At 41.9% G+C, this 13,956-nt stretch overlaps 1 protein-coding gene across 1 annotated transcript in view; it reads left to right on the top strand.

Moving 5' to 3' along the window:
- The window catches only part of VPS50 (VPS50 subunit of EARP/GARPII complex), a 390,966-nt gene that overhangs the window by 86,636 nt on the left and 290,374 nt on the right, over positions 1–13,956 (top strand). Inside the window, exon 5 of the mRNA XM_073629604.1 lies at positions 5,095–5,148. Coding sequence (XP_073485705.1) covers positions 5,095–5,148 — 54 coding nt within the window. The remainder of the gene's footprint in view (positions 1–5,094; positions 5,149–13,956) is intronic.

The raw sequence follows: 13,956 nt of genomic DNA, 5'->3' as shown, positions 1-13,956 counted from the left end.
AAGATAAGATAAAACAAGAAAGACACATAGCGTAGGAGAGCAAAAAAAATCCCAAGAGATTCTTTAAGTATATAAACAGTAAAAAAGGGAGGACGGACCATATTGGCCCCATAAAGAATGAGGAAGGACATCTGGTTACAAAGGATGGGGGGATGGCGAAGGTATTGAGTTTATTCTTCTCCTCAGTCTTCACGAGGGAATTGGGGGCTTTAGTAACCAAAACTGCAGTGTCCTCATGACACATCATAGGAAGTACCCTCATGGCTAACAGAGGACAGAATTGGAAATAGACTTGGGAAACTTAACATTAATAAATCACCGGGACCAGATGACTTGCACCTGATGGTACTTGGGGAACTCAGTCAGTAATTGCCAGACCATTGTTCCTAATTTTTGCTGACAGTCTACTGACCGGAATGGTACCAGCTGATTGGAGAAAAGCCAATGTAGCACCAATATTTTAAAAAGGGCCAAAATGCATCCCTGGAAATTACAGACCAGTTAGCCTAACATCAATAGTATGCAAGCTCTTGGAGGGGATGATAAGGGACTATATACAAGATTTTATTAACGAAAACAGTATCATTAGCAGTAATCAGCATGGATTCATGAAGAATCGTTCTTGCCAAACCAATCTATTAACCTTCTATGAGGAGGTGAGTTGCCATCTAGGTAAAGGCAAGCCCGTAGATGTGGTGTATCTGGACTTTGCAAAAGCATTTGACACAGTTCCCCATAAATGTTTACTGTACAAAATAAGGTCCGTTGGCATGGACCATAGGGTGATTACATGGATTGAAAACTGACTACAAGGGCGAGTTCAGAGGGTGGTGATAAATGGGAAGTACTCAGAATGGTCAGGGGTGGAATGTGGGGTCCCCCAAGGCTCTGTGCTGGGACCAATCCTATTTAATTTGTTTATAAACGACCTGGAGGATGGGGGGGTAACCAATATCTGTATTTGCGGACGATACTAAGCTAAGCAGAGCAATAACTTCTCTGCAGGATGTGGAATCCTTGCAAGAAGATCTGAACAAATTAATGGGGTGGGCAACTATGTGGCAAATGAGGTTTAATGTAGAAAAATTTAAAATAATGCCAATTAATACCACTTAGCCTACAAACCACGTCTCCCCCCTCCACATCCATCTGCATGCCAGCCTGCTTAGCGAGCTCCCCTGTGGAGAGCGGCTTGGTTTCCTTACCGCCGTTGCGGCTTCCGTTCCCTCCATCAGTACGCCAGCCTTTCCAGACCACGCCGGCGAGCGGGTCCACTGTCTTGGGTCAGGACTCTCCAGTGCAGGGGGATCATTGGTGCCCCCCCAAGCTGCACTGTTCCACTGTTGGATACCGTTAGCTCCTCATTGCTCCGGGAACCTCCAGTGACACCGTAGGCTAATCGTATTTATTTCTCTTTGTTCATACATCACATGTATGAGGATTTTAGGTTTTAAATTTATAATTATTAATTAAACTTGCTTTGGTTTATTAGCACCACCTGGAAAGATAATCTTCATTAACCTGTTGCATGTTGAAACTCTTTTGGACCATTGGTCTTCTTTGCCAGTGTTATGCTTATCTAATGTTACCCATTGAGCGCTGACATTGTTTTATTTTTGTTTCTATGACAAACTACTAACCAGATTGTTCTACACTTATACTAAAGTCTGAGTATAATCATAAAACATACATATGTTTATATCAAATTCAACACAGCCTTTAAAGCGGGGTTCCACCCAAATTTTGAACAATATCTGTATGTATTCTCTTCCTTGCCTAGATGCTGACATGCCGTTTAAAAAAATTTAAATCGCCGTAATTACCTTTTATTTTTCTATTCTTCTTTGCACTTCCTGGTTCTCCTCCCGTGGGAGTAGGCGTGTTTCTAGCCTCTCCCTGACTCCGCACAGTCTCCTGGGAGCTAGTCTCAGGCTTCCCAGGATGCCACTGAGCATGTGCGGGAACGAGCTTCAAATGCCCACAATGAAGATGGAAACCGCCTGCAGTGAATAATATAAGTTATTCTTTCCGAGGAAATCTGACACAGGCGGACATATTACACGCAATATGTGAGTATGTAATGCTGAGAAGAAAAGTTTGTGAATGAACTAAAAGAAACAAAAAACGATAGATAGGTGGACCCCCGCTTTAAGTAGTGGAGGTGTATGGATTACTTTTGAAGAATAAGGATGTTGTTTGGTGTCACTTTAAGTAGATCAGATCCTGGAGATATGATAAAATATCACTCTCACTTTTGTTGACCCATTTCATTATGTATATTTTGTATATGAAATGTGTGAATTAAACATGAAGACTTTGAACATCAAAATGAAATTTTCTTTAATGCAATTTGGTAGATATGTGATGTTTACGTCCCGTGGCATGTGAAAGTGGCATTTTCTGTTAAAAGATATCATGTATAATGCAAAACCGTCAATAACTGTAATTGTCTCATGTGCAAAAATTGCTTCTAAGAAACCGAACAGAAAATAATTTCCTTCATCGTTTGTTCTTCCTTTCCGTCATCTGTTTTATTGCCCAGACAACTTTCCGAGAGATTTTCTTTATTTCCACAAAGTTAATAACTTGAGCCCTGTGTGTGAAATGGAATGAGATGTGCATGCCGAGTAGAAACGGCAACTGCTATGTAATAATTTACTAAATTGAATTAGAAAGTCACACTTTGCTTGTATTCTTGTGTTCTTCCGTCATTTTTATAACATTTTTAGGCTTTTGTTTGTTTGTTTGTTTGTTTTTTTTTTTTTTTTGTAGTCATTCTTCTTCTAATTGTTCTCACTGGTGTTTTGGGATTTTGTGATGTTCTGAATCTTATTTCTAACGTCAATTTTTTTTTTTGTTTAAAAATAACAAACATGTTATACTCACCTGTTCTGTGCAGTGGCCTCTATATATGTGTTTCTTCCTGAGGGTAGATTATATGCACCTCCCCACAACCTATATGACATGATAGGTACTTTCAGCAATATTTAAAGTATCTTATTTGGGAAGGGTGTATGGGGGCTTGTTGAATTTCTTGTAAGATTTATTCAAATAGATTTTTATTCTGGATTTTTTAACCCCCTTTATTAATATTATTATGTAATAAAATGTATTGTAATAAATAAATATATATATATATATATATATATATATATATATACTGTATGTGTGTTTCTTCCTGAGGGTAGATTATATGCACCCTTTTTTAAAGTCCCTTTAAAGTTGTAATAGGGTTATAATGGCTAAAACTTGGATTTCAATTGCTATATGGTTGAATGTCCTTGAGTACCTTTTAAATTCCCAAATAGTTGAATTGTATTTTCTTGTAAAGTGCCTTGAAAAAGTATACATACCCCTTGAAATCATCCACATTAAGTCACGTTACAACCAAAAATGTAAATGTATTTTATTGGGATTTTTGGTGCTAGACCAACACAAAGTGACACATAATTGTGATGTGGAAGGAAAATGATAAATGGTTTTCCAATTTTTTTTTTACAAATTAATATGTGAAAAGTGTGGTGTGCATTTGTATTCAGTCCCCTTTACTCTGATACCACTAACTAAAATCTAATGGAACCAATTGGCTTCAGAAGTCACCTAATTAGTAAATGGAGTCCACCTGTGTGTAATTTAATCTCAGCATAAATACAGCTATTTTGTGAAGCTCCCGAGGTTTGTTAGAGAACCTTAGTGAACAAAAACAGCATTATGAAGACCAAGGAAGACACCAGGCAGGCCAGGGATAAGGTTGTGGAGAAGTTAAAAGCAGGGTTAGTGTATAAAAAATATCCTAAGCTTTGACCATCTCACAGAGCCTGTTCAATCCATCATCTGAAAATGGAAAGAGTATGGCACAACTGCAAACCTACCAAGACATGGCCGTCCACCTAAACTGACAGACCGGGCAAGGAGAGCATTAATCAGAGAAGCAGCCAAGAGGCCCATGGTAACTCTGGAGGAGCTGCAGAGATCAACAGCTCAGGTGGGAGAATCTGTCCACAGGACAACTATTAGTCGTGCTCTTCACAAATCTGGCCTTTAGGCTGGGTTCACACTGGAACCGGCCGCGGATCGCACAGGAACGCTGTGAGTCCCCATTCTCCGGTTCAGGGCCAAATTGGGGCTGAATCTTTGCCTGAATTCGGCCCTGAAACTAAGCCAAAGATGCACAGCATTTCTGTGCAGTGCGCTCCGCAGCCGCCCCTGAGATATGTGAACCAGCTCCATGGAGAGCCAGTCACAATCTCCTGCTATGCGAATTGGATGCAGGGAAACCCGCATAGGTGTGAACCCAGCCTAATAGACGAGTGGCATGATAAAAGCCATTGTCGAAAGAAAGCCATAAGAAGTCCTGTTTGCAGTTTACGAGAAGCCATGTGGGAGACACAGAAAACACGTGGAAGAAGGTGCTCTGGTCAGATGAGACCAAAATGTAACTTTTTGGCCTAAAAGCAAAACACTACGTGTGGCGGGAAACTAACACTGCACATCACCCTGAACACACCATCCCCACTGTGAAAAACATGGTTGTGGCAGAATCATATTGTGGGGATGCTTTTCTTCAACAGTGACAGGGAATATGGTCATAGTCCATGCCTTGGATACCATTTTTAGGCATTTGCCAAGGCACCCTGGTTGAAAAAGGGTGCTCTAGTGAATGTATAGGCTGCATTTGTCAATGATGTCACTGTTCTCTAGTAAATGGATCGGTTACATTCCAAGTGAAGTCACTGTTCTCTAGTGAACGGATAGGTTACATTCTCAGTGATGTCACTGTTCTCTAGTGAATGGATAGGTTACATTCTCAGTGGTATAAGTTCAAAAAAACAGATGCAAAGAATTGTAAGTAATGTAAATTAGATGTTTTTTTTTGTTATTTTAACAAATTGTTTCAAACCATTGTATATAATTAAAAGTTGCAGATAATGAATGTGTACATATGGAGGATTTCTTGAGATGGGTTAGTGCTCATATCGATCGGGCGGTACATATTAAGAACGCTATTTTAATGAGACTGGACAGGATGAATGCTTGTGAGCACAATGTGTAACACAGATCTGACATTACTTGACATTTTCTCATTCTCTTCAGGTGTCAAAGAAAGTCGCTGATCTGATTCTAGAGAAACAACCCTCGTATGTGAAGGTAAGTCTTCCGATCAGGGATATATGTGTATGTATATACTGTATGTAAATAGATGAATGGGTCATAGCGACTCTAAAACTGCAGATCTTGTGGGATGTTCCCAGTCTGCAGTGGTCAGGACCTACCAAAAGTGGTCCAAGGAAGGAAAAACGGAGAACCAGTGACAGGGTCATGGGCGGCCAAGACCCATTAATGCACATTGGGAGTAAAGAATGGTCTGTGTAGTCTGATCCAATAGAAGAGCTACTGTAGCTCAAATTACTGAAAACATTAATGCTGGTTCTGATTGAAAGGTCTCGGAACACACAGAACATGACAATTTGTGTATGGGGCTGTGTAGCCACAGACCAGTCAAGGTGCCCATGCTGACCCATGTCCACTACAAAAAGCTCCTACAATGGGCAGTTAGCATCAGAACTGAACCATGGAACAATATGTGGGTGCGCCACTTACCTGAGGAAGAGATGGCACCAGGATGCAATATGGGAAGAAGACAAGCTGAAGGAGGCAGTGTGATGCTTTGTCTAGTGGAGTGTCTAGTGGAGTCCAGGTCTTGATGGGTCAGGGTTGTTTTGGTGGCAAAAGGGGGACCTACTCAATATCAGGTGGGTGGTCATAATGCTATGGCTTATTGGTGTATACATATATTTATTTCAAATTTCTTGAGTTTCTTTTGTTTAATAGACTGTTTTTAATTTACCCCCTTAATGACCAGTCCATTTTTTACGATCCAGCACTGCGTTTCTTTAATGGACAATTGCACGGTCGTGCGAAGCTGTACCTAAACAAATTTGATGTCCTTTTTTTCCCATAAATGAAGCTTTGTTTTGGTGGTATTTGATAGACGTGTGCACTGCTGAAAAATTCTTTAGTTTTCATTTCATTTGTTTTTTTTGGGAAATTCGAAAATGTGAAAGGAAAATCCAAAAAATCGAAGGGAATGAAAATCCAAAAATTCGAAATAATAACTAATGAATAATAACCAACTATTAAATTATAGGTATTGGAATTTCCTTTCAAATTTGGCTGTTAGTGAATGTAACGAATACAAATTTATCTGAAGTTACTAATTATCCGATGCATGCCGCATCTAAACAAATGGAACAGAACAAAATAATAATAAATAATAATACGTTTTTATTATTATTATAGTTGTTTATTATTATTATTATTTTGTTACGTTACATTCATTTAGATACGGCATTCGTTATTACAGATTCTTAACTTTGGATAAATACGTATTCGTTACGTTCTCTAAGAACCAAATTTGAAAGGAAATTCCAATACCGATAATTTAATAGTTATTATTCGTTAGTTATTATTTCAGATTTTTCCAAATTAACTAATTTGTCTAAATTTAGTTAAAAAGTGTATTCGGAACTAAATTAATTGCACATGTCTAGTATTTGATCACCTCTGTGGTTTTTATTTTTTGCCCTATAAACAAAAAAAGAGTGACAATTAAAAAAAAAATACATACAAATACATATCCAAAAATAATACATAGCCAAGAAAAAAGTAAAAAAACAAAATGTATTCATCAGTTTAGGCCAATATGTATTCTTCTACATATTTATGGTAAAAAAAATCCCAATAAGCGTATATTGATTGGTTTGCACAAAAATTATAGCGTCTACAAAATAGGGGATAGATTTAGGGACTTTTAATTTTTTTTTTTTTTTTTATTGTTTTTACTGGTAATAGCGGCGATCTGCGATTTTTAGTGGGACTGGGACATTGTGGCGGACAAATCTGACCCCAAGTGTCACTTTTTTGGGGACCAGTGACACCAATACAAAAAAAATATGTGCTGATCAATGTATAAATGGCACTGTCAGGGAAGGGGTTAATACTAGGGGCGATCAAGGGGTTAACTGTGTTCCCTCTGTGTGTGTTTTGTGTGGGGGATGGGCTCACTGGCACAACACAGAGATCGTTGTTCCTGATCACTAGGAACAGCCGATCTCCGTGTTGAATTCCGTCAGAACGGGGATCCACCTTGTTTACATAGGCAGATCACCGTTCTGCCTCTCTGTGAAAATGATCGCGGGTGGCCGGCGGACATTGGGTCCGCTGGACCCCCGCACGCCCTTCCCCGGCGTGCAGTTGGCGCGCGCGTGCTCCTACAGTATTTAATGCACGAAATTACATCATTTCAATGAAAGATCATTTAACCTAACCATTTAAAGTTTATTTTCACCTTCTGAACATGTTACACCCATATTTAGGGTATAACATGTTCAGCATGCACCCTCTCTCCCCCCGATCCCTCCTCTCCCTGTGACAGCGGCTGGGGGATCCTCCCTCCCATACTCACTTTCACAATTTGGAAAACAGCGCAGCCATGCAGGGCTCCGCCCACATGGCCACCCCAGCTTCCTGTGCATAAATGGACTACAAGTATTATCAGCCATTGCAGCTGATGGCTTGTGGTTCTCAATGAACTGCGAGGGCGCTGGTGAGCGATTCTTGTAGTTCATTGATCTTCCTGCTCTCAAGTAACTGCCTGCCCATATCGGAGGTACAGGCAGACAGCTATCCTGAGAGTCTGCAGGAGCCTGACATTGTACTTGCGATCTGTGGATTGCGGATGCAATGCTGTGCAGGCTCCTTAGAAAAAAATAAAAATAAATGCACATTTTTTTTACCTGCATAAAGATGTGCATTTATTTATTATAAAAGGTGATCTTATTCTTTAATTATCTCAGGCAATTAAATGGTACCATCAATTTATGCAGCACTTTATATACTTTTTAATTACCCTGCACCTCACAGGGCTTACAATCTCAGGTCTGTATCTCACCTGCATACATATATATGCTAGGGCCAGGTTACACAAAAGCTAATTAACCTGCCAGCATGTCTCTGACGTGTGGGAAGAAATAGTGCTAACCACTAAGCTACTGTGCTATTCTTTTATATAGTGATATTATTGCTCACGAGTTCCTGGATCTGCACACTGGTTGCATCTGCTAGGTGTTGGTACCACCTGTCTGATTTTTTTTATTAATTTTACATTTCTGAGAACATGAAGGTAGGAGTGGGCGGGAGCACACACAACTCCAGGTTGGCTGGGAATACAGCCAGGGCCTCTATATAACAAAGAGACCTCCCTGTTGCAGTTTAAGAGATGCAAAAAGCCATCTGGTGATTGGCCCGTCTGCAATATTACATTTGGGGAGCCTGGCCAAAACAATGTCCTAAGGGAAGATGTCTCCTGGTTAATGTCCTGTTCATGAAAACAGAGCTAGTTCTGTGGCTCATTTCCTTTCTCTAGGAAAGAAAAACGGATGAGCTTAAAGAAGAGCTCCAGCTTTTCCTCCCCAAAACAGATGCATTGTGCATATAAATGAATAGCCACACTGTCAGTTTGTGTAACTTGGCTCCTTTGGCTGCATACAGCAAGTTTCTGGGTCTGAAATTCAGCCAGGAGGAGGAATGACATCTCAAAGTTCTCCGACTTCCTGTTTCCTTCCTTTCCTGTCCTGATACTACATGTCCCATGATTCTTTGAGCCTCTGTAGCTTTAGGGCGGGTTATGGGAGTCACTTGTACCAGTTGTGGGAGTTGATGTGGGAGGGTCCTAGGGTTACTGTGGGTGGTGAAAGGTGTACACGTGTCATTCCTGTCTTGCAGCATGCCAAATAATAATGGCTTACTACAAGACTACAGAGGAAGGGCTATGGGAGGTTATTATGAAGGTATTTCCTTTCATATGTAAATCAATGAATTCACAGAAAGCAGGGCTCTGGGAAGGTGGGGTCTGAGAGGTGGGACTCTCCCTTTTCACACTGGGCAGCATATTTAACAGGTCAGGGTTGAATTCTGATTGTAATCCATTCCATCCTGCCCAGCAACAGCACAGCTAGCTTTGAAAACAGGCTGTGTATGTGTGTATATGAAGGGGGTTCCTCCTTGAATAATGCTGTGATCTGCGAGGTGGGACTTTGGAGGTTTGGACTCTTCCTGTAGTCGTGACTGGGTGGGATTTAATGCTAATTGGGATGTATTCCATCTTACCCACCATCAGAGCTGTGAAGGAAGTTGCATCATTTGCAAAGCCTGAAAGACTACAGAGGGGTGTGTTATAGACTCTGGTCACTGCAGGAAGTAGCTGTGGAAGGGACAGAGTATATCAGCAGGAATTAGAGTGTCACATGATACAAAGCCACAACTAAACCTAGAATATCAAAGGATCTGCATACAACAAGGCATCATGGTACAGAGGTATGATCTATGCTGCAATTGATCAATCCATTCAGTTCTAGTAAAAACAAAGTTAGAATTCAGCTTTAAAATTGTTCTAAAGGCAGAAGTTTTTGTTATCTTAATGCATTCTATGCATTAAGATAAAAAAAAAACTTCTGTGAGCAGCAGCTCCCCTAATACTTACCTGAGCCCCATCTTGATCCATCGATGTTGCACGAGAGCCTCGGCTGTCTGAGACGCCCCCTTCCGATTGGCAGAGACACAGCGCCTGGTGCCTGCTGCTGTCAATGAGCCAGTGAGAGAGAGGGGGCGGGGCAAATCCATGGCTCCCTGTCTGAATGGACACACAGAGCAGCGGCTCAGCTCGGGTGCCCCCCATAGCAAGCTGATTGCTGTGGGGGGCATTCAGCAGGAGGGAGAGGCTTGGAGCGCCGGCGAGGGGTGCGAGAAGAGGAGGATCGGGGCTGCTCTGTGCAAAACCACTGCACAGAGCAGGTAAGTATAACATGTTTGTTCTTTTAAAAAACAAAACAAACAAAAAAAAAGACTTTAATATCACTTTAGTTAAAAAAGCTGAATTTAGAAGCTGATTGGTTACTATGCACAGCTGCACCAGATTCTGTGTGCTCCAGTTTTTAGGAAATCTCCCCCATTGCTTTCTAGTCTCAGTCTAGTGCCCCAGCACAGCGGTCCTAACTATAACCTGTTTTCTGTGGATACATGATGTCAGTTTTGTCTGGTTCTTCCCAAAAATTGGGACAGAAGGTAAAATAATTGCTTTTTTAAAACCACCCATTGTATTCGGGCTGACAGATTCACTTTTCCTGGAATAAATAAAGAAATGAATCTCAGATTTGCTGTTTGTTCATTGAAATATGAAATTTCCTGTGTGTTCACTTTATAATAATATAACTGGAACCATTTTTATCCGTTTTCAGTCGTGCAAAGCGATTTGTTAAAAGCTATTTATTTTTCAGCGCAGGTTTTTGTGTGCCAGGCTGCTCTATGATGAGTTGCTCGGTAGGCACAAACTTGTTAGGAGCTCAAGTCCCTCTTCATGGTTTGTGGAAATTAGTGGAAATTAAACTATCAGCCATCTAAACTTTGACTGCAATTTGAATAATTGTTCCCTCATTGGTTGTTTGCACGTTCTCCTATGTCCTGTTGACAGCTTGTTTAAGAGATAAATTTAGATGAAGCTGTTAAACGACGACATTGCTGTGCTTTGTTTTAAATGTAGCTGGGCCTAAGCCCAGGTTTACCCTGAGCTGCGGAAATGAAGCCGTGCGAGTTCAGCCCTGCATGCCAGTCCCGATTTCAGACATCTGTGCGGGTTTCTGCACTGATGTCAATGGAAATCGCACGCTGAAATCGCAAAAAGTAGTACAAAAACTACTTTTTAAAATCGGTGTGGCACCACAACGATTAGGATGGTGCCATTGCCGCCGATCAAATCGCATGTCAAATCGCACCTCTGTGAACCAGGGCTTAGTGGGGTTTGTCAAAGCTATGGCTATTCCAGCTATGGCTATTTTTGTACATGGTTACATTGTTCCAGCTTGGACCAATGTAACTATGTACAGTATCTCACAAAAGTGAGTACACCCCTCACATTTTTGTAAATATTTTATTATATCTTTTCATGTGACAACACTGAAGAAATGACACTTTGCTACAATGTAAAGTAGTGAGTGTACAGCTTGTATAACAGTGTAAATTTGCTGTCCCCTTCAAAATAACTCAACACACAGCCATTAATGTCTAAACCGCTGGCAACAAAAGTGAGTACACCCCTAAGTGAAAATGTCCAAACTGAGCCCAATTAGCCATTTTCCCTCCCCGGTCTCATGTGACTCGTCAGTGTAAGTTCTCAGGTGTGAATGGGGAGCAGGTGTGGTAAATTTGGCGTTATCGCTCTCTCTCTCTTACTGGTCACTGGAAGTTCAGCATGGCACCTAATGGCAAAGAACTCTCTGAGGATCTAAAAAACCAAGCCAAGACCCGGAAATTGAGCTGCAGCACAGAGGCCAAGCCCATACAGTGGTTTAACAGGACAGGTTCCACTCAGAACAGGCCTCGCCTTGGTCGACCAAAGAAGTTAAGTGCATGTGCTCAGCATCCTATCCAGTGGTTTTCTTTGAGAAATAGACATATGAGTGCTGCCAGCATTGGGGCAGAGGTTGAAGGGGTGGGAGGGTCAGCCTGTCAGTGCTTAGACCATATACCGCACATTGCATCAAATTGGTCTGCATGGCTGTCATCCCAGAAAGAAGTCTCTTATAAAGATGATGCACAAGAAAGCCTGCAAATAGTTTGCGGAAGACAAGCACACTAAGGACATGGATTACTGGAACCATGTCCTGTGGTCTGATGAGACCAAGATAAACCTATTTGGTTCAGATGATGTCAAGCGTGTGTGGTGGCAACCAGGTGAGGAGTACAAAGACAAGTGTGTCTTGCCTACAGTCAAGCATGGTGGTGTGAGTGCCATTGTCTGGGGCTGCATGAGTGCTGCCGACACCTGGGAGCTACAGTTCATTGAGGGAACCATGAATGCCAACATGTACTGTGACACACTGAAGCAAAGCATGATCCCCTCTGGAGACTGGGCCGCAAGGCAGTATTCCAACATAACGACCCCAAACACACCTCCAAGACTACTACTGCCTTGCTAAAGAAGCTGAGGGTAAAGGTGATGGACTGGCCGATCATGTCTCCAGACTTAAACCCTATTGAGCATCTGTGGGGCTTCCTCTAACGGAAGGTGGAGGAGCGCAAGGTCTCCAGTGGCAACCTGTGACGCTCTGGTGATTTCCATGCCCAAGAGGGTTAAGGCAGTGCAGGAAAATAATGGTGACCACACAAAATATTGACACTTTGGGCCTAATTTGGATATTTTCACTTTTGGAAATTACTCACTTTTGCAGAAAAGCATTAAAGAGAGTGCAATAATTGGGTAAAACCATGCAGATTATTATTATTCTAATTTAGGATTTATATAGCGCCAACAGTTTACGCAGCACTTTACAACATGGGGGCAAGACAGTACAGCTGCAATACAAATCAATACAGGAGGAATCAGAGGGCCCTGCTCGTTAGAGCTTACAATCTTGAAGGGAGGGTCAAGTGGAACAAAAGGTAAAAACTGTGGGGATGAGGTGATGGAGAAAATTGAAATACAGTTAGGTGTGTGTAGGATAGGCTTCTCTGAAGAGGAGGGTTTTCAGGGATTGTCTAAAAGCTAATAAAGTAGGAGATAATTGGACTGATTGGGGTAAAGTGTTCCATAGGATTGGAGAGGCTCTGGAGAAGTCCTGGAGGTGAGCATGGGAGGAGGTGACGAGGGAGCTAGAGAGCAGGAGGTCTTGAGAAGAATGAAGAGAATTAATAGGTTGGTATTTAGAGACTAGGCTAGTGATATAGCTGGGGGCTAAGTTGTAGATGGCTTTGTAAGAATTTGTTAGTATTTTGAATTTAATTTGTTGGGTGAGCGGAAGCCAGTGGAGGGATTGGTAAGGGGGATGAGTCTGGCAGCAGCATTCATGATGGATTGAAGGGGGTATAGACTATGTAGAGGTAAGCCAATGAGAAGGGAGTTACAGTAGTCGAGATGAGAAATAACCTCGGAGTGAATTAAGAGCTTTGTTGTGTCACTGGTTAGAAAGGGTTCTATTTTGGAGATGTTGCAGAGGATGTGGTGGCAAGATTTGGACAGTGATTGAATGTGGGACTTAAAGGAGAGTTCAGAGTCCAGGACTACACCTAGGACCTTGGCAAGCGGGGATGGACTTATAGTTTTGACAGAGAGGTCAGAAGAAGGGGAAGGGGCACATGGGGGAGGAAAAATGATAATCGGTTTTGGATAGATTGGGTTTGAGGAAGTGATGTGACATCCAGACTGATATATCTGTTAGTAAATTAGTGATACGTGAGGAGACGGAGGAAGTGAGCTGAGGGGTAGAGAAATAGATTTGGGTATCGTCAGCGTAGAGGTGGTATTGGAAGCCATGGAAGGCTATCAGCTGACCCAGGGAGGAGATTGAAAATGGGAGAGGTCCAAGAACAGACCCTTGGGGGACCCCAACAAAGAAAGGAAGAGGAGAGGAGGAAGTAGAATTGTAAGTAACGCTAAAGGTGCGGTTGGATAAGGAGGAGAACCAGGGAAGAGTACAGTCATGGAGACCAAAGGCATGGAGTTTTTTGAGGAGGAGGGGGTGGTCAACCATATCAAAGGCAGAAGAGAGGTCCAAGAGTAGGAGTACAAAGTAGTGCCCATTGGTTTTGGCTGTTAGTAGATCGTTTGTTAGTTTTAGGAGAGCAGTTTCTGTGGAGTGTTGGGCACTAACTCCAGACTGAAGGGGATCAAGAAGGCTATTATCAGCAAGGTGGTCGTTCAGTCGGTTGTAGACCAGACATTCAAGGAGTTTGGATAAAAAGGGGAGCAACGAGATAGGGCATAAGTTGTTAAGAATGGATGGGTCCAGATGGGTCCAGTGAGGGCTTTTTAAGTTTGGGCCTGATAAGTGCATGTTTTAAAGAGTTGGGAAAGATGCCAGAGGAGAGGGAGAGATTGAAGATGTGGGTTAGAGAGTGTAGAAC

Source organism: Aquarana catesbeiana, linkage group LG05 (assembly GCF_042186555.1).
Source record: "Aquarana catesbeiana isolate 2022-GZ linkage group LG05, ASM4218655v1, whole genome shotgun sequence".
In the NCBI taxonomy this organism is placed as follows: domain Eukaryota; kingdom Metazoa; phylum Chordata; class Amphibia; order Anura; family Ranidae; genus Aquarana; species Aquarana catesbeiana.
The sequence above is the reverse complement of the archived record's forward strand: the minus strand, read 5'-3'. Positions and strand labels throughout refer to the sequence as shown.